The sequence below is a fragment of the Rattus norvegicus genome, chromosome 5, assembly GCF_036323735.1.
Source record: "Rattus norvegicus strain BN/NHsdMcwi chromosome 5, GRCr8, whole genome shotgun sequence".
NCBI lineage: Eukaryota > Metazoa > Chordata > Mammalia > Rodentia > Muridae > Rattus > Rattus norvegicus.
Genome location: NC_086023.1, coordinates 78,577,082 through 78,598,206, shown reverse-complemented (window position 1 = coordinate 78,598,206; position 21,125 = coordinate 78,577,082). Strand labels below are relative to the sequence as shown.

Here is a 21,125-nt window from a genome sequence, read left to right as displayed (position 1 = left end):
AGCAAGGTCGTTTGATGAATGTTTGCCACCTGGAGTTTTTAAAAAAGAACTGAGTGCTCCCTCTGCCCTGGACAGGATCAATGTTCTCCAGGAAGCCTTCTCAACGTTTCTTTACAGAAGGGCGATCTTTGGGAAAAAAGTAAACCAGCTTGCACCCCACCCCCTCCAATATTTACACTTAGGTGCAAATTACATTCTTTGGTCGATGTGACTTAGACTTTGCCCAGAGGGCATAGGTAGTTTCTTGTTTGCTTCTGATGTGAATATAAATTGTGTACTTAAGTAAAAGAGAAAAAATTATTATTTACACACGCACGCACGCACGCGCGTGCGCGCGCGCGCGCACACACACACACACACACACACACACACACACACACACACACACACACACACACACCCCTCCCAATGTCCCTTCCCTGCTGTGTGTGGAGCAGACACTCCTAGCTGCTCTTCCCTGAGAAGCCCCGCCCTTTCCGACCGCCCGGTATAAGTCAAGCCTTGGGCTCTTTGCAGAGCATTCAGAGCGGCCTCCCGGGAAGGAGTTTCTGTGAGACTGTGTAAGTAGACACACAACTCTAGTTGAGCCCTCCTTTCTCTCTTCCCGCTCCCCCACCCCAACCCGTTATTTTCCCCCCCGCCGAGCATCAGAACCTAGTAGAGCAAGTTAGGTCAGGTTGTCTGGCGGCCCTGCAGGTTCTGGGAGAGATTGAGACCCGCGCTAGGAATCGGGCAAAATCGGCCTGCAGTCCCGTTGTAGGTGCATGCAGCCGAACTGCCGGCGCCCACAAAGGGCTGGGCTACGGAATTTGCAGGATTGCTAAACTGATGCAAAAGAGAAGACCGGTGGGAATTGGCGCATGCAGTGTAAAAAGGCAGACTGGCAGGCCAGGCCGTGCGCCCAGAGGCCCCTTTGCAAGGGGCTCCTCCTAGACTTGTGGAGAGTTCAGAAGTCCAGGCGCTGTCCTTTTGGAAAAGACAGAAATGTAGAGTGTTAAAACAAAATGGAAATCCGCCTATGAAATAGATGGCTCCGCGGGTGAAGGTGTTTATCACACAAGTCCCACAACCTGGACTTCCAGCCCTGAAAACACGGGTGGAAGGCGGGAACCCACTCCCGAAATCTCTACAGGCTCTCGGTGACACGCATGCGCCCTCACCCACACACCTGCATCATGTTCCCACGAACTAATAATAACAAACTAGAGTCAAGCTGAGCGAGCATGTCCGTTATCTCGGCCTGTGGGAGCAAGAGGGTGGGAGGCTCCAAGACAGCTTTCTGCTACTTAGTGAGTTCAAGGTCAACCTGAGCTCCACAGCCAGGCGCTGAAATCAGAAAAACAAGTTGAACTCAGAAATATGGGGTAAAATGATAGTTACTAGAGGCGGAGGAGGGTTAGAAGCGTTAGTGAAAGGGCACAGAATCAGGAGTGCGAGCGACTCCTGTCAACAATAATGATTAGTTCAAAACAAACGGATTATATCTCCTCATAAAAATGGGAGTTTAAAGAAGACGGGTGTGTTAGGCTCTCTACATTGTAAACACTGTGTCCCATCAAGGTAAGTTTTATTTTATTTTGTTTGTTTATTTTATTGGTCAGTTTAGAAATCTTACTTCATGAACCCCCCCCCCCCCCCCCCGTCACAAACAGCGACATGTCAATAGGAAGGGCTGGGCTTTGGATTGGCTCTCCACCCTCCTAGAGTGAGAGGGACATTGTGAACCAATTGTTTAGCCTTGATTGCTTATCTGAAGATTTCACTGGGGTCCCACGTGATGATGTGCTGCTCCGTGACACCTTTGTTTATCTGTTGGTATTGTCTGGAGGCAAGTTTAAACCAAATAATTGATTTCCGCCTCGGAACCAAAAACAAGAAAAAGTTAGATAGAGCCATGGCGCCCCCTAGTGGCTATGAGGTGCATGCTTCTGTAGGGGAAAAAAAAAGTGGACTTTGGTTCCCTGTATTTGAGGCTTTTCCTGGATTCACTGCAGGAGAGGTGAGAAACTGCAGGCATGTGCAGTGCTTAGCGTAATACCAGAAAGTTCTAAGTGGATGTAATAAAACGATAATACGGTACCCGATAATGGGGCTGTGCTTTCTGACTTCAGTGCTATGGTGTGAGATGGCCTTTGAATTTACCATGTCCACCGTGTTCTAGGTTCATCAGGATGGTACAAGCTAAGACCTGGACCCTAAAGAAGCACTTTGAAGGCTTCCCTACGGACAGTAACTTTGAGTTGAGGACGACTGAGCTCCCACCCTTAAATAATGGAGGTAAGGGAGATCTTGGCAGGGGCTGCAACAGTTAGCATCTGCTGCTGAACAGAGCATCGTGAAGTTTGACTTCAGACAACAGTTGCTTTTCTTAAATTAGTTTTCAGTTCTCAGCATTAGCAGTTTGGCTAATATAAGCTGAGTGGTTCTTTCGTGGGTCTCATCTGGCCCAATGGTTTTAGGAAAAGTCTCATTCATCATTCTAAGGATAGCAGGCTTCTTTCTGGACTCAGGCTGTGGTTCCTGAGAGGCCTTTTTAGCCAGCCAGACTGGTTCTTTCGCTGGAGTGGTCCTGTGGTGGAGCTAGAACAGCCCGGGGGTGGCAAGCTCCAGTGTTAGAGACCTTTTCAAGCTTCTGCTTGTTTTACTTTCCTTAAAAAATCCCATAGGTCTGGACTGGAGAGATGGCTCAGGAGTTAAGAGCGCTGACTGCCCTTCCAAAGGTCCTAAGTTCAATTCCCAGCAACCACATGGTGGCTCACAATCACTTGTAATGGGATCAGATGCCCTCTTCTGGTGTGTCTGAAAACAGCTACAGTGTACTCATATAAATAAAATAAATAAATCTAAAAAAAAAATTCCCATAGGTCTAAGCAAACTGTCTAGATTCAAAGGCTGGCAAGTTTCTTTTTCTTTTTCCTTTTTGTATCTATCTATCTATCTATCTATCTATCTATCTATCTATCTATCATCTATCTACCTATCTATCATCTATCTATCTATCTATCTATCTATCTATCTATATCTGTCTATATCTATCTATATCTCTATCTATCTATCTATCTATCTATCTATCTATCTATCTATCTATCTACCTGTCTATCACTGCTCCCTCCTCCTCATGATCTGAGGTAACCATTGGGCCACATCCTTAACCCACAGAAGATTTCTTGACAGGACACAGTGGTGGGAGATCTCTGTATCCATTTTGCAATCTGCCACATAGACTTTTTTAGTTTGTTTTTTCTTTGAAGACTTAATGTCATCATGCCCTGTGCCCAGGAAGGAAGCTTCTTTGATGAAGCTCAGGCCTGGGTGCCTTACCCTTCATGGCTTCGACAGAGGAGGAAGTCTCCCGTGTCTTGGGAGGCCTGATGATGTCAGTGAGTTGAGCAGTCGTGCCTGGCCAGAGCCCAGACTGTGAGCGCTAACAGGGTGCAGTCGCTGACCATGCCAGAGTCACTGTCTTTAGTTGCAGTGGCCAAAACTTAGATTCAGAGTTTCAGAAAACACACAGTTGAAGTCACTGTAACAAAGTCCATCTTCTTTGGCATTCTTTGAGGTAGGTAATGAGATACTATGTGTCCTGGTTAGGTTTTTTTTTTTTTTTTTTTTTGGTCTAGTTGCCGCAAGCTAGGGTTATCTGGGAAGAGGAACCCCCATGGAGGAAAACAGCTCTACAGACAAGTCTTTAGACATTTTCTTTAGAAGTGTATTGAAGAACGGTTCATAGAGGAGGGCTCAGCTCACTATAGGCGGTGCCATCCCTGGATAGGTGGTGTTGTATAAGAAAGCAGACTGAATCAGTCATGTGAGTAAGCCAGTAAGCAGAGTTCCTTTGTGGCCTCTGCTTCTACTCCTGCTTCCGGCGATCGGGGCATGTAAAGGAACATAAACCCTTTCTTCCCCAAGTTGGTTTTGATCATGGTCTTTATCACAGCAGTAGAAAGCCAATTACTATACTGTGTACCATGGTGGTTATTAATGTGGCCTTGGGTAAGTCACTTACCTTGACCTTAAATAGGGTGAACCAATAGTTGATAACAGCAAACAGATAGACCCATCAAAAATAATACAAGTACACTATCATGGCCGCCATCATGAACTGGGCTGGGCCAAATGGGAAAGCCCGGGGGGTGGGGGGCTGAAAGTGAAGTTCAAGGTGAGAGCGTTTCTCTTACATGCATAAGACTCTGGAGTCCATTCACAGCGTGGGAAAATTAATTATGAACAGCATCTTCTGCCCCTAAGCAGAAAGAGCAGGCCCATTTGTTCAGAATGCCAGAACGTCGTAGCCGTCAGGTGTTGAGTCTCTGACTGCTGCTGGAATGCTTTATTTCGTAGAGGTCCTGCTGGAAGCCCTGTTCCTCTCCGTGGACCCTTACATGAGGTACTGTTTCCTTCCTCAGCTTCTTAGGTTGTGCGTCGGTCCCCGTTTTGAAGCACCGAAGCTCGTTGTTTAAGACAGGCCTTGAGTAAAACACCAGGCTTGCTCATTTCTCCCTGGATCGTATCCTCAATGGGATTCATGGCTGCTCATCTTCTATAGGCAAAGGACGGCTCTGTGCAACGCGCCTTCCGTGGCTCAGTGGAGTGCTTCCAAAACTGATGTGTGGGGGAGGGGGAGGCTAGCCCCCTACTTTGCCATTTCCTACTGCGATAATTGATCAGAAGTTACTAGGACTAAAACCAGTACTTCTCTTAGCAGTATCTATTTTTTAACTAGGTGGTCCATTGTTAACTCGAACTTATGACTCAGAAGACACTGAAGGTCAGGGAGGAAATAAATGCCCTTCAATGGTGCTTCGGCAATTTTTTAGCGTGAGGAATGCAGCCATCATATAGTTTTTTTTTTTTTCATAGCTTGTTGCAAAGATTCAACTCTAGGTATTGAAAAATACCATTTAACAGTGTTAACTAGCAAATGGGCAGGGTGGCTCATACCTTGAGAAACTGAGGCAGAAAGACCACAAGTTAAGACTAGCCATCGGGAGACTCCATTGAATGAAACAAAATCTTAGCTACCATCCTTTTGGGGTTGGTTAATGTTGGGGTAACATTGCTTTGCTCTGTATTCTGAATGACATTGACAGACACCTCCACACAAACACGGTGGTAGAGCTCTCACATTCATTCATAGAAAGCATATTTTAGGGATCGAGGCAGAAACACCTCACACTATATTTCACACAGTTGTGCTGCCTGGGCAGATTGGGTATTGTTTCAGCACCGTGTCCCAGCCTTTTGCCACTGGCTACTTACACAGGCTGTTGTCTTCCAGCTGGTCTCGCACACTAAGGATGGATTTTTTTTTTTTTTCAGAGTTGCAGCAAAAAAACTGAAGGAGGGCGACAGCATGATGGGTGAACAAGTGGCCAGGCAAGTATTTACACAGGTCCTGCTGTTTGGATAAATGTTTCCTCTAGCTCCTGCCCGGCCTGTGTCTGTCTACCTGCTGTCCACTGCAGCTCCTTCTCCAACCTGTGTCCTTTTTAAAAAAAACATTTATTTATTTTATGTATATGAGTACACTGTAGCTGTCTTCAGACACACCAGAAGAGGGCATCAGATCCCATTACAGATGGTTGTGAGCCGCCATGTGGTTGCTGGGATTTGAACTCAGGACCTCTGGGAGAGCAGTCAGTGCTCTTAACTGCTGAGCCGTCTCTCCAGCCTGTTTGTGTCCTTTGCACAAAAAGTCTGTAGGACTTTTCCTCTGCTTTATTGGTTTGCAGAGACAGCTTCTGGACCAGGGGTGTTAGTGTGACAAATATTTGGGTCTTTGCCTTCCTCCAGTGTCTAATCATAGCTTAAAATTATGGATATTTGTAATTGTGGCCTTCAGGTTTCATTTCATTTGCTTAAGAAATCTTCCAAAATGATGAAAAGCAGGTATTGATATCTTTTATGCTGAGAGCTAGCCCAGCATCCTGAGGAAGCATTAATTTTTATGTTAGAATAATTTTTCTTTTTCAGTGCAGAATGTCCTCCCTCCCTGCCTTACCTATCAGCAGTGTTCTGTAAAGTTTTACCTGTCAGCAGTCTAGATGTATTATGTCTACAGCATTCTGCCTGCATGTATGCCTGCAGGCCAGAAGAGGGCATCAGACTCCTTAACAGATGGTTGTGAGCCACCATGTGGCTGCTGGGAATTGAACTCGGGACCTCTGGAAGAGCAGCCAGTGCTCTTAACCTCTGAGCCATCTCTCCAGCTCTTTGGCGGTCTTTCTTCTGTAAAGTTTTATGTTTCTTGCCAATCAAGGAAATGAACACATACTTGTGTTGGCAGAGGATAGAGGACCCTTGCTCAGAAGAAGGGATGTGGGCAGGGACAGGAATGGATGCTGAACCAACTGTGAATGCTCATCTCTGAAGGCTCTCACAATGGCTAAGAATTAAGGGGACACCACAGGGTGTCCGTCATGGACTATTTACCTCAGTGCCCTCTTGTGCACATTCCCCATACAGACTCCTGATTCCCATGAGTGAAAAAGGGTGACACGTCCTACTGTATTTTCATCTTTCAGAGTTGTGGAAAGTAAAAACTCAGCCTTCCCAACGGGAACGATTGTTGTGGCTTTATTAGGTTGGACATCACATTCCATTTCTGATGGGAATGGACTGAGAAAGCTACCTGCAGAGTGGCCTGACAAGCTACCACTGTCTTTGGCTTTGGGGACAGTTGGCATGCCAGGGTAAGTGTCATGGGTGGGTTTTGTGTGTCAGAACACCCAACACTGTCACTTAATAAACAAGGAGAGATGTGAAGCAAAGACAGATGAGAGAAACATGGTAGAAAAAAGAAAGGAAGGAGCTCAAACTGAGAGGCTGTTAGTGGATAAATAAAGTATTATATACAAAAGAATACTATATAACACTTAAAAGGAGGGAAATGTCGACATTTATTATAATGTAGATGAACCCGGAGGACATTAAGAGATGTAAGTCAGGTACAGAAAGACATGGTCTCATTTTCATCTTGTGTCAGCTTCTTCTTTCTGTGTGGAATGCCTGGGAAATTCTAATGGAGGGAAGGTTTCTGCTGGGTCATGGTTTCACAGGCTTCAGTTCATCACTCTTGCTTTGGTGGACGAGGTGAATGATCATGGTGTTTGGGGGTTGATGGGGCAGACTGGCCCATCCTTTGGCACCCAGGAAGAAGAGAAACACAGTGAGGAACCAGAGATGAGTTGCATCTTTCTAGAGCATTGCCCACAGTGATCTGCTTCCCCCAACTGGTCCCCTCCTCCTAATAATGTCATCATCTTATTAATCCATCATTTGATAATGCTTTGATTAAATCAGAGCCCTCATGATTTAATCACTTTGCCAATACCGTATCTCTGAACACTGATGCTTTGGAAGCCAAGCCTTTATCACCCGCCCTTGGGGATGGAGCCAGCTCATCTGCAAGCTGTAATATAAGTGGAATCTCTAGATGGGAGAGTGTGATGATGGGGGCTGAGAGACAGGTTGGTCCAATACAAACCTTATTTAGGAGAGGTACGTCTAAGAGACACTGTCCTGTACAGCAAGACAAACATAGCTTAGGACAATAAGTAAGGTTGGAAATTAGTTATGTGTATGCTAATGAGCTCAATTTAGCTATTCGACTATGTGTGCTGAAAACATGTTATGTACAATACACGCATATCTTTATATATGACATCTGTGCAGTTCTTTCTTGTCAGGCTAAGGTAGTCTACAGGTATTCTTGAGGCTAAATGAAAGAGGAGCAAAATCATGTCAGAGATGCCCCACTTATCAAAGGCTCCAACATCTCCCAGTGTGGCCAACATGGGAAATCACTTTTTAACACACAAGAGACACTGAAAATCAACCTGTCTTCTGTGTTCCGTAATTCCAGTTACTCAGAAGTTAAGGCAGGAGGATACCTGAGACACAGATAGAACCTATCTTAAAAAAATAAAAATAAATCAAGCCAGGCGTGATGGCACATGCCTTCAGTCCAGCCTTCTGGAGGCAGAGGCGGACACATCTTTGTTTGAGGCCAGCCTGGTCATAGCATGTTCCAGGCCACCAATGGCTACACAGTGAAATCTGACCCAGAAAAAGAAAAGAAGGGGGTGGGGAGTCCAAATTAATGTTTTCTTTTCTAAACTGTTGATTTTTTAAGTTCTCCTTAGGCTAAGGCAGCTTAAATACCCCCCACCCCCATCCAGGACTTCTTTTTTGTTGTTGTTATCGACTTTCCATCTTACCTCTGTTTTGTTTCTGAAAGGAAGTTCTGAAAGGAAAGGTTTTGTTCCTTAGGTCAGTGTGTTTAGCTGAAAGCTGACTCTAAAGATCCCAGGGAGGTAGACCTCGAGGGGAGATGCTGGTTGCCACCGGTAACTGAGCCAGAAAATGTAGCACTTAGGTTGGAGAGAGAGAGAGAGAGAGAGAGAGAGAGAGAGAGAGAGAGAGAGAGAGAGAGAGAGAGAGAGAGAGAAAGAGAGAGAGAGAGAGAGAATGTATGTATGTATGTGTGTATGTGTATGAAATTGTGTTGGTATGTAATATATGCTTTCCCAGCACCTGTGAAATGGCAGGAAGATTGTAATTTAAAAGATTGGGCTACATGGCAAAGGGGGGAGGGAAGGAACTGAGGGAGAGAGAGGGGTAGAAGGGTAGAAGGGAGGGGGAGGGGAGGGGAGCAGGAGGAATGAGGAGGAGGAGAGGGAGGGAGGGGAGGAGTTGAAGGAGAGGGAGAACAAGGGGAAAGGGTAGAGGGAGGGGGAGTGGGAGGGATGAGGAGGAGGAGGAGGAAGGGGAGGAAGAGAAGGAGGGGAGAAGGGAGGGGGAGGAGGGGGAGGGGAAGGGGGAGAGTGAGAGTGCTATTCACGCATCCTTATTTTCTTTCCTTAGCCTCACTGCCTACTTTGGCCTGCTTGACATCTGTGGCTTGAAGGGTGGAGAAACAGTGCTGGTCAATGCGGCAGCCGGGGCTGTGGGCTCTGTTGTGGGGCAGATAGCTAAGCTCAAGGTAAGTGTCTTCCTCTAGTCAAGCCTCTGCAAGACCCACAGTGTGCACTGAGAACAGCAGCGCCTTCAAGGGCTCCCTGGGACTCGCAGTCAGCTTGCTTCGACTTGTTTAGAAGTTAGAGGCCGAGACAGCACAAAGAGGAGAAGAGGATAGTAAAGATGAGCTGACCAGTGTTGACTGCTGACTACAGGACAGGTCAGGAGTGGGCCCAGCTAGACTGCTGAGTGCTAGCACTGTTTTCTATTGTTCTTATTGTCATTATTGTTGTTGACTTAGTAGTAGTGGCAGTAATATTTTTTCTTTTCTTTTTTTTTTCCCCCGGAGCTGGGGACAGAACCCAGGGCCTTTCGCTTGCTAGGCAAGCGCTCTACCACTGAGCTAAATCCCCAACCCCTGGCAGTAATATTTTTACTAAGTATTCTCTTGCTCTTCCTTCATGATTGTCCCCAGAATTTTACAAAGAGGAACTTGTAAACCAGGAGTTGTCACCCACATGGCTTCATTGCAAAGGCGACTGCACCAGAAAGAAATGAGCGGTCAGCATAGGGTGGTGGGGCCCTTGTCTGGGAACTAGCTCCTACAATAGAAACGTAAGCAGAGTGTAGGCTGTGACTTGGGCAGGTCTCTGCTCAAGGGCTGCAGTCTGAGGGTGAGCGTACAGGAGAGCAGACAGCTCAGACCTGGTTGGGATTTGGCTTCTCATAGTGTGGATGTTCTCAGGCGACCTGCCTGGGTGATGAAGCTTTGCCGAAGGCTTCTGTATAGGACTTAGGATGTGTTCTTAGAGGGACAAGGGAAGGGGAAAAGAGTTGAATCTTGGGCAATATCCAATAGCCAAGGGTTGGTCTTCATGACTAATAGGAGCTTGAACATGAATGAGGTTGTAGGAAACTATTTACATATGTAAATACATAAATGGGAAAAGCTGCTGAATCTTATAAATACTGTTTCAGCATTAGTTGTGTTAACTTTACAAACAATGAGTTGCATTTGTTTTCCAGAGCCATTCTAGCCGTCCACATACCTTTGGAATTGATTAAGTGGCTTTGGGGTAAGGCTGGAAATTGAACCCAGGGTCTAGTACTTGATTAGCACAGGCTCTGCCACTGAGCCTGATTTGATAACATTTAGAGAGAATTTTGTCTGTCTTTTACATGTGAGTTTGATTAGAAGGTTTTGGCTTTTTCTGAATTCAGAATGTCTAACTACATCCAGCCTAGGCTAGACTTGTACAATGAATTAGAAGTATTTCCAATATATAGATTGCAAATGCTTTATTAAAAATATGAGGATCTGGAGAGATGACTGCATGGGTAAAGGAGCAAGCTGTACCTGCCTGATGACCCGAGTTCAGTCCCTGGTCCTGATGTCAGGTGCAAGGGGGAGGGGAGAGCCGACTCCACAGTTGTCTCCTGATCTCCATCTGTGTGCTGTTGCATGCATGCACACATACTCACGTGTCATGAGCACACACGCATGATTAATAATAAATATAAAGTCTTAAAAGTCCTCAAGGGGGTGGCAAATGGTGTTCTAAAGATCACTGCACTGTGCTGAAGAGAGGCTCAGTAGTTAAGAACACTGTTATCCAAGTTCAGTTCTCATCACCCACACAGTGGCTCACAGTCACCTGTATGCCCTTTTCTGGCCTTCCTAGGCACCTGCATGCACGCACGCACGCTCGCACGCACGCACACAACCAAAACAAAGATCACGGCACTGGGATAGGATATATGTCTTTGGGATAAAGAAAAGGTGCCCTCGAGTGAAGAACCCAGAAAGTCAGGTGACTAGGTTATTAAAGCAGCAGGGTGAAGTGAACTGGGATCTGCTAATTGGTCAGGCCAGCCGTAGCTGGGTTCTAGTCTGGCTTAGGAACCAGTTTCACCCTCAGGGTCTGTTGAGTTACTGTGGAGTTCCTCATGTATGAGGTATACTGTGGTTTGGATAGGAAATGTGTTCCCATAAGTCAAAGGCTTGGTCCTACTTCAGAAGTGGGACTTTGGTGAAGTGATTGGGTTATTGGGGGGCAGGGTCTGACCTCATCTGTGGATCAACTACTGATAGATTCATGGTCTGGTGGCATTGTTGGTAGATGACAAAGTAGAATACAAGAGCTTACCTGGGAGAAGTAAGTCACTGGGCTCGTGTCTTTGAAAGGTGTTGTAGATTCTCCTTATCTGTCTCTGTCTCTTCTTCTTCTGTCTGCCATAGTCGAGCGGCTTTCTTAATACCATGCCCTTCTGCTGTGATGCACATAGCATACTCTAGACACAGGAGCCAAGTGACTATGGGATGAAGCATCTGAAGCTGTGAGACAAAATAAATCTTCCCTCCTTTAAGTTGTTTTCTCAGATGGTTCTTCATAGCGTGGGAAAGTTGACCAGCACAACTTTCTTGGCCAACCTGATGGTGTAAACCTGGGAAAGTGGAATTGGACCATGCCTCCGTTTCCTTAATGGGCGGCATTTCCCCCTCATTTAGGGCTGCAAAGTTGTTGGTACAGCCGGGTCTGATGAAAAGGTTGCCTATCTTAAGAAGCTTGGATTCGATGTGGCCTTTAACTACAAGACAGTAAAGTCATTGGAAGAAGCTTTGAGGACAGCCTCTCCAGATGGTTATGATTGCTACTTTGATAATGTAAGTGGAAACTGAGTTTATCTGATTTTACCAATAAAGTATCACGTAGAGGGACATGTTTCTAAAGTTTCCAGCTAGAACATACGAATAAAGTACATTCTTTGGGGTGGGGGTGGGGAGATTTGCTAAGGTCTAATGCACAGACCATAGGGTTTATTCATTTCATCTGCATAGCCAGACGTAGTAGCTATGCCTATAATCCTGATACAATGCTGAGGCAGGGGGATAGCAGGATATGAAGCCTGGGCTTCATAGTGAGACCATGTCTTCCATTATCAAGCAATGAACAAACAAACAAACTGTAGAATTTTAGACGGAGGATATAACTCAGTAATAGAGCTGTTGCCTACCATGTACACAGCCCTGCATTCAATCTCAGCACTGCAAGAGAAGGGCAGTTACAGTTCAGACCTTAACCATGTTTAGTACCAAACTGTCTGTATGACCACAGTCTTAGAATATTCATCATTCCCCAAGGAAACATAAACCATCAGTTACCCTCCCTTTTCCCCCCAAAAATGTGTTCTTTGGTGCCTGGTTTCTTTCACTTAGCAGAATGAGTCCATATCCATCTATGTTGTGGTAGGTTCAGTCTTTTATTCTTTTGAACGAGTGAATGATATTTCATCGTATGGAGATACCACATTTTCTATGTATTCATCGGGTCATAGGCATCAAGTTCTTTACACTTTTTTTTAAAATCATTGTATAAGGCAAATTTTTGTTTGAATTTGCTTTCGTTTCTCTTGGGTGTTCACCTAGGAGTAGAATTGCTAGGCCACATGGGAACTTCATGTTTACATTTTGAGGAACTGCCGAAGTGTTTTTGCAGAGTGACTGCACTGTCTTACATGCCTTCCAGCGTCTAAAGGGTTAGACTCCTTCCATAGCCTCACTGCCACCCGAAGTTGCTGGTTCCTTTACACCTATGCTAGTCTGTTTGCAGTGATGTTTCAAGGTGGTTTTGAATTCTATCTCCTTGGGACAAATGACACTGCAGATTGCTCACGGACATACGTGTATCATGTTTGGGGAACCGTGCATAGCCTAGCGTTCATCTGGGTTATGAGGGTTCTTTATATGTGTGAGTACACGCCTCTTTGCTGCAGTCAGATTTCTTTATTTGCAGTAGTTGTGTTACATAAAGTCACCAGGATCACTGAACCATGGCTCCTAGGAGAACATTTCTCATGTGCATTATAACCTTAAACCCTAGCACCCTCCCCACCCCTTTTTGTAGCTTGTTTATTTACACACGAGGAATTAGACTCTGACACATCACACTAAGATGGTGTGTTATGTAATGGCTCTTAAACTCACAAAGTTGATATCCATTCTCCACTCTGCCCAAAGCCCGGGCTCACTGGCCCCATCCTTTGTCAACACTGAAACCCAGGAAGGCAGAGCGTCGCCCTGCTTGCTCAGTCTCTGCTGGGAATGCCTATGTCTGCAAATGACCTGGGTCCCATTTCGAAGGCACAGATGAATATTAGCAAGTAATACAGTTCACAAATATGGAATCCTGTGAGAGTGAAGGTTGGCTGGATATGGTTATCAGGGGTTTCCTCCAGCTCCACGAGCTATCACCATTCTCTGGATAGTATCCTCAGAAACACAGTTAAAGTTACTTCTATCATTGGTTGAGCATTTGCTGTGCTGTCTGAGAATGCTGTCTTCTCAGGGTCACCGATGTGCACTTCTCTGCTTCTACTAAGAGTTTAAGAGTTAGCTCTGACACTCCTGTCAGCAAACACGGTTATGCTACAGCTTGGGAGAGCCACTGACCTTTTCCGGTGGCTTATGCACCAGTTGCATATGTGGCTATGCAGCTCTGCACCAGCTGTTAAGGCTTTCCCCCTAAGGAGCTGTCTTGACATTCACTCATGTGGAAAACCAATTGGTAGCAAATGTAATGGTTCCCTGTGGACTCCGTCTGGTCCCACTGACCTGCATTTGCTGTTTTCACATTGCTTCCATTGAGCTTTGCAGTGTATTTTGAAATTGGAAAATGTGAGTCCCATAGCTTTGTTCCTCAAATGCCTTTTGTGTATTTTGACGCACCTTTTAGATTATAGGAAAATGAGACAATTGGGCTATGCAGAAGATTCTAATATTTAACGTACTAACTTATGTTACTACGTTACGTTACGTTACGTACTATGCTATACAAAGTATGTCCCTGAAATGAGGATGTCAGATGAAATTGTCCCCCTTTTGCAGATATCCTACGAAGCCCAGGCTGGCCTCAGACTCACTGTGTTACTGAGACTGACCTTAAAGTTCTGATCTTCCTGCCTCTACCTCCTGGAAATGTTCACTTCTGATGTATTTTACTGCCAAATTATAACTGTTGTACTGATCCAATTTTGTTGATTCTCCTAAGTGGATTCTTGAAAGTATGTATGTATGTATGTATGTATGTATGTATGTATATATGTATTTATTTATTTATTTTTGGGCTGTCTACTTAGGTCGGTGGAGAGTTTTCAAACACTGTTATACTGCAGATGAAGACGTTTGGAAGAATTGCCATCTGTGGCGCCATCTCTCAATACAACCGCACTGGCCCATGTCCCCCAGGTACCATGCTCCCGCAGACGTAGGAGGGCTGGACAAAGGGAAAATTCACAGATATGGGGAAGGGATGGGCTGACCTGTCTTCACAGGTGTGGGCTGACTTTCTAGAGCAGCAAGCCATCGGTGGTTTAATACGGCTTGACAGTTTTCCCGCAATGAGAACGAGAATGCTGCTCCGTCCCTCCTGCTGCATACACTCTTTGGTCGCTTTTATTTCTTTTGACTCGTTCACCTCTCTCTCCTTCACTCTCCGACACTGGAATCATTACCCCCTGCTTCTTCTTTACACTGCCCGAGATCCGAGAGCAGTATCAATCAAGACCCCTATCTGCCTTGCTTCTGCTCTAAGAGGGATGCCGTGTGAGCCTCTTACGAGATCAATGACTGACACATAACCAAGCCCGGTGCTGTTGATCCTCACACTGGGCCTCTGCTCTGTTGCCAGGGTGACAGATTTGATCACAGGACAACTGGTTACTTCTGTTCTGGGCTTGACGAGTATGAATAAAATCTCATAGCACCGATCGACAGCAGAACTGCCTGGAGACAGGCGCTTAGAGCAAAAGGAGCCGAGGAAGAACTGATTACAGAGTCTCTCTTGGGTTGTGGAGAATCAACCAGTTTCAGTAGACCTTGGAGACAAGCCATTATATCCACTAATTTATAGTCATATTTGCTTTGTGGCACTCAAAGTAGAAGTCAGCGTTCCTGTCAGCATGGGTAACAGCACACATTCCAGATTCACTTGGCAATCTCACTGACAGGGACAAACCCCTCCTCCATCTTCTTTTGCAATGGATGCTAAGGTGGAATCATGGGAAACCATCTGTCTCCCACCCAAAAGAGAGCTCCAGGGTATATTTTCTTAACCATCGTTCAAATAAATTGTTCAAAGAAGTATAACCAAAGATTTCTAGTAATTTGATCTAGTCTTTTTAGCAATTAGTTTTTGAAGTTTTAGTTACTCAGACAGATCTTAGAGTTGGCAACTGACCTTGTCTATTTTAACCAGATGGGGTTCTGCCTTGCTTCTGAGGCCCAGAAATTCTAGCCCAGTCCAGTTTCCTTAGACCATGGAGACAAGTCATTATTCCTACCAATTCATAGCCATGCTTGCTTTGTTGCACTCAAAAAAGAAATCAATGTTCTTGTCAGGATGAATAGCTTAGCCAAAGTATTTCAAATTTCAGCCTTTGTGCATGTGTGTGGTGTGATGTATGTATGTGTGTGTGTGTGTGTGTGTGTGTGTCTGTGTGGTGTGATGTATGTATGTGTGTGTCTGTGTATGTGTGTGTCTGTGTGTGTGTATGTCTGTGTGTGTGTGTGTGTATGTTTGTGTGTGTGTGTCTGTGTGTGTGTGTCTGTGTGTGTGTCTGTGTGTGTGTCTGTGTGTGTGTGTGTGTCTGTGTGTGTGTGTGTCTGTGTGTGTGTGTGTGTGTCTGTGTGTGTGTGTCTGTGTGTGTGTGTGTCTGTGTGTGTGTGATCAACCTTGGGGATCCTCTTGGGGTTGCTGAGACTATTGCTTCTCACTGAAGCCAGGGCTCATCAATTCATCCTGATGCCTGGCTAAGGATCAAGGGATCCATCTGTCTGGAGTACAGGTTTGAATCACCATGCTTGACTTTTACACGGGGTGCTGGGGATCTGAACTCACATCCTCATGCCTGCACGGCAGGCACTGTCCTAACTGAGCCATCTCCCTAGCCAAGGGTGAACCTTTAACTCAAAATGAAAGAAGGCTGCTGTGAGCCTTTGAAGAAGCACCATGCTGCAGGAGTGGTCCGAGCATGGACTTCTTTATGACTCAATGCGTTCATTCTGCATTTACACATGCCACTCAACGTGCGCCTGTTTCCACTGGTTCGAGACAAGGTTCCATTTTCCTGACTTCAGATGGTACTTTCTTCAAATTAGTGAATGGGCTTCAGTTATTCAAGGTGCCAGGCCTCAGTCCTCCCACCGCTTCCATCCCATTAGCTTCCACAGCTGAGTCTTGGCGAGTGAGACTAATCATGCGTCATGCTCGCAGACGCTAGCCCCCAGGCAACCAGGGCAGCCTTTTCTCCCACTGTTCTCTTTTCCCTTATGGAATATAATATACTCATGGGCTCTGGGGTTCGGGCTGTGAATGTCTCTGGGGCCATTATCCTCCCTGCTACACAGTTAGTGGCAGTGGGTGGCAGGCCCATGGATCAGAAAGGAGTGGAGGAAACAGAATGGTGGGGTTGGGAGTGCTTGGAGAACCTCGATAGTGATTTGTACTACCGGTGCTTCACTGTGGATACGCCCCTGGACTCTGCCCCACGAATGCACCCTACTTTTCCAGGCCCATCTCCAGAGGTCATTATCTATCAGCAACTCCGCATGGAGGGGTTCATCGTTACTCGGTGGCAAGGAGAAGTCCGCCAGAAGGCTCTGACAGACTTGATGAATTGGGTTTCAGAGGTAAGGGGTCCAAGCCACTCCATCTCCCCACCATAGGCTTTTGCAACTCACAACCCCCCAGTCTTTTGATCCTTTATATTCTTATTTTTAAAGATTTGTTTATTTTATATATGAAAGTACACAGTTTCTCTCTTCAGAGACACCAGATTCCATTACAGATGGTTCTGAACTACCATACGGTTGCTGGGAATTGAACTCAGGACCTCTGGATCTAGAAGAACAGTCAGTGTGCTTAACCGCTGGGCCATCTCTCCAGCCCCAATCCTTTACATTTTTGCTGTATTGTTTCTCTATGCCTGTTGGATCAATGTTTTCAAGTACAAACAGTCTTTTCTCATCTTAAAAAGCAGAACAAACATCTCTAACTTTCCTGCTTTGGCGTTGGGGGTAAAAACAGGGATGAAATCAGTGTATCACTGTGTATCAGGATAGTCTTGTCTCAGTATCCTGAACGCTGGAGTTACACACATACACCACCATGTCCATGCTGCTCTAAATTCCATTGCTATAAGACCCATCCATGTTATAACAGAACACTTGGAGGGGCATTGTCTATATTCGCACATATAGCTTCTTCCCATTCGTTGTCAGACAGGTATGCCAGGCTTCTACACTAACCCCATTCCGCCAACATTTGTCACGGGCACCATGCGTCTCTCGCTCTTGGCTCCAGGACCGTTTGCTGAACTCCTCAGTCCCATTTCCTCACTGTTTGGACTTCTTGCTAAATGAAGTTGAGCTGTCTTCATTTCGTTCTAATCCACTTCTTGGTTCCTTGACCCCACCGCCTACTCCCCAGCCCAATACTGGGATTGAGTCCAAAGGCTTCACAGAGGCTCAGCAAACATTTTTCCTCACTGACAGCCTAACTCCTCAGTCCCATTTCCTCACTGTTTGGACTTCTTGCTAAATGAAGTTGAGCTGTCTTCATTTCGTTCTAATCCACTTCTTGGTTCCTTGACCCCACCGCCTACTCCCCAGCCCAATACTGGGATTGAGTCCAAAGGCTTCACAGAGGCTCAGCAAACATTTTTCCTCACTGACAGCCTTTGCTTTTTTTTCCCCTTCACTACTTTTTATTTTAATGCATTTTCAGATTGACAAGAAAAAAATTGAGAGAACAGTACAGGAGGTTTCCATATATCCTCATATTCTGCCTTAATTTCCCCTACTGTTAAAATCTCCAATAGTATTTGCGTGAGCTGTCTAGGGCTACCGTCACTGAGCACCACAGGACGAGTAGCTCAAACAGCAGAAATTGATCTTCTTGAAGTGCTGGAGAAGGCCACTCTGAACTTGCTGGCCTCTTCAGAGGTTATTTCTCCTGCGTCTGCTGATGGTCATCTCTGGGGGTCTGTTCTACTCCCTGAGAGGGACCCCAGTCCTATTTGATTATGGCCTACTCATATGACCTCATTATATTTTAATTACGTCTTTAAAGGCCTTGTCTTAGAAGATACATTCTGAGGTACTGAGAAATTTAGGACTTCAGCAAAGGAATTTAGGTGGCGGGTAGGGCACAGTTCAGCCCACAGCAATGTTCATTCTGTATTTTTATTTCTTATACTAGATTTTAGCTTTCTATCTGGTGCGGACCTCTGTCCTTTTAAGGGTAGGAATGAGCTAGGGCTTACGAGTCATGGATTCAGATTCCACTTTTGTACTTTCTGAGGGCCCTCAAGCACAATGCAGGCCCATAAGTCTAGAAAGACTATTTGGCTATCACTGGACTATATTATGAAAAAGTTATCAGGTAGCTTGGGTTTCTACCTAAAACTCCTTTAAAAGCCAAAACCCTAGAGCTGGGTGTTGTGGTGCCTATAGTCCAAGGAGGTGAAAGGACCAAGAGTTTTAGGCCAAACTGACCTACAGTAGCTAAACCGTGTCTCAGTAGAACCACACATCCTGGACATGTGAAGTACATGAACAGTCTTCTCTGATGTGAACCCTTATCTCCCAGTCTCCGAGGTAACGTAGAGGGAACCTTGGTCGGAAGGGAGAACAGGGTATGAAGCTATGTGGCATTTACATTTACAGTCTTAGTTGAGATGTAGTGTTTCCTATCATCTGGCTACTAGCTATGATGTCGACAGCCTCCGCTGAGGGTACGCCTCTCTTCCGAAATCCCTGCACTGTTGGACTCTTGTGCAGTGGACCGCTGTGATGTGCCGTGTATAATCTGTGCATCGATTTTGTTATCCTCAGATGAGAGGGCCTACACCTACCTCAGCCTTCCAGGGTTCTCATATCAACCCGTAATATTTGTTGTTTCGATACAGGGTAAGATCCGGTATCATGAATACATCACTGAAGGATTTGAGAAGATGCCCGCAGCGTTCATGGGAATGTTGAAAGGAGACAATCTGGGGAAGACTATAGTGAAAGCGTGAAAAAAAATGGCTCACGAATGGCTTAACCATTTAATACAAATGCATATGTAAAACGTAACTGCAAGGAGTTTGGCCTATCTAATAAAACATGGTGGGTTTTTTCCATCTGTGATACAGAATGAAATCATGACAAACAACGGGCAGCATGTTTCTCAGCTCCCCCTGGGGGACCGTAACAAATATTGCCTTTGGTGTTGCTTTGTTGTTGTAATGAAAGCAATTTAGAGGAGGAAAGGGTTTTCTTGACTCACACTTTCAGGTCACAGTCTGTCACCAAGAGAAATTAGGGCAGGAACTTGAAGGCCTGCTTTGTAATCCATTCACACCCCCTCTAGCCAGGGGACTCAGTCAGGGCAGAAAACAAGGCTGGGCACTGCAGGCTGGTGTTCAGCTAACTTCCTCATACACTTAGAGGAAATGGTACCTCGCACAGTGGGCTAGCCTCCTCCATTGACCAGTAATAGACAGTCCTCCACAGACCAGCCTGACTGAAGCAGTTCTTCAGTTGAGGCTCTCCACTCAAGTGATTTCTGAGTTGTGCCAAGATGAAAGTTAAATCTAACTAAGACAGTGAATCTGGTGAATTTGAAGGCAAAGGATTTCTACTCCAATTGCTTATGGATACAAGGAAGGAAAAAAAAAAAGCCACATTGCTGATATATGCAGTTCTCAGTGCCAGCCCACACTGGTGTGCTGTGTAGTAAGGCTAACAGATCAAGGAAGGAATCTGTCACTCACAACAGCTGGACCTGAGCAGTATTAGGGGACGAGGCAAACTTTATACTGTACACTAGTACTGTCTGAGCCCTGAACATTCTGGAAATATTTGCTGACAAGGGCTGTTGCATAGAGAAAGCCTGTCTCAAACCTCCCTCCCTCTAAAAAAAAAAATAATAATCCCTGAAACCTAAACCTTTTAAAGCTTTGGGTCTATTCCCCACCCTTGTTCCTTTTCAAGACAGGGTCTTACTCTGTAGACCAGGCTAGGCTGACTTCAAATTCACAGAGCTCTGTCTCCTCTGCCTCCCAGGTAAGTGTCAGGATTAAAAGTGTGCATTAGCACAGCTGGCCATGTCTCCCTAACCAAGCCATTTAGTCCTAAAGGAGGGACGGGAGGTGCTGGCCAGCTGGGGTTTGGGCCGGGGAAACTGCCATGGCTTTGAGCAGGACTCACTGATGGAGGTGGGCTGCCAGGCATGCAGAGTCAGAGAAGGGTGGGCTGAATTGAGAGTGAACGATGAAGAGGCCGGGAACACTAAACGAAGTGACTGAACACAGTGAAGAGGGCTTTTGTTGTTTGTTTATTTGGAGTCCGGGTTTCACTCTATCCCTGGCTGCCCTGGAATTCTCTGTTGACCAGGCTGGCCTTGAACTCAGAGATCTGCCTGCCTCCAGCTGAAGAGGGCCTCTTGTCTCAGTGAGCCTTTCAGAGTCTGAGTGAGAGTGCCATCTGTGTGGGTCGGGGAGCATGGCCTGATCAGGGAGGCAGAGTCCAAGCAGGGTGAGGGGGTGTATGTTTGAACAGGAGGGTGACCTGGTGTGAGGACTCAAAGACAGCAGAACAAGGGGACACCACACACAAGAATAACCTAGTACAAGAGTTCAGGCGGCCTATGTGGAGTAGACCCATAGGGCGTCCCAGCAGGAGGTATGTGGTCCCGAGGAGGCTGGGTAGAGCTTCCACAGGAAGATGAAGGGTCTGGTACAGGCAGCTGGATCCCAGGCAGGTTGAAGAGGTGTTCATGCACAAGATCCAGCTAATGTGGACATCAGAGCCAGAGCAGACCTGCTGTGTGGCTGTGGGGCCTAGTGGGGGCTGTTGGAGACAAACAGGGCAAGGAGCACAGCAACCTAGGAAGTAGAGGGAGTGACAGGTCCAGAAAGTCTTAGCTGGAGGGGAGGGAGCAAGGATCACCTGATGAGAGAGTGGCAGGACACAAGGCAGTTCCATGTAGGTTTGATCCAACGAGGACAATAGAACCTGGAGTCTCTTACTGTCAAGTAAGGGCTTTATAAGCTGGGGTGATGCTTGCAGTGCAAATGTAATGTTGGATCCCCAGAACCTACTGAAAAGCCAGGTATGTATGTTG

General features: G+C 45.9%; 1 protein-coding gene and 1 long non-coding RNA gene across 3 annotated transcripts; one reads left to right on the top strand and one right to left on the bottom strand.

Moving 5' to 3' along the window:
* Positions 1 to 535: 535 nt before the first annotated feature.
* Positions 536 to 19,147, top strand: Ptgr1 (prostaglandin reductase 1). 2 transcript variants are annotated; one of them, NM_138863.2, is made up of 10 exons: positions 536 to 560; positions 2,162 to 2,277; positions 4,342 to 4,387; positions 5,320 to 5,376; positions 6,525 to 6,692; positions 8,866 to 8,983; positions 11,468 to 11,623; positions 14,095 to 14,203; positions 16,527 to 16,645; positions 18,925 to 19,147. In NM_138863.2, the coding sequence occupies exons 2-10, from the start codon at positions 2,172 to 2,174 to the stop codon at positions 19,033 to 19,035; spliced, it is 990 nt and encodes a 329-aa protein (NP_620218.1). In that variant the 5' UTR covers positions 536 to 560; positions 2,162 to 2,171; the 3' UTR covers positions 19,036 to 19,147. The 2 variants fall into 2 exon arrangements, with proteins under 2 accessions (NP_620218.1, XP_017448631.1); XM_017593142.3 differs by lacking the exons at positions 536 to 560; positions 4,342 to 4,387 and having other exon boundaries at positions 2,165 to 2,277; positions 18,925 to 19,140.
* On the bottom strand, positions 6,881 to 11,472 carry LOC134478984 (uncharacterized). Its single transcript, XR_010051820.1, has 2 exons — positions 11,106 to 11,472; positions 6,881 to 7,139 (listed from the first exon to the last, which is right to left on the bottom strand). It is a non-coding gene; the product is annotated as an uncharacterized LOC134478984 (long non-coding RNA).
* Positions 19,148 to 21,125: the final 1,978 nt, after the last annotated feature.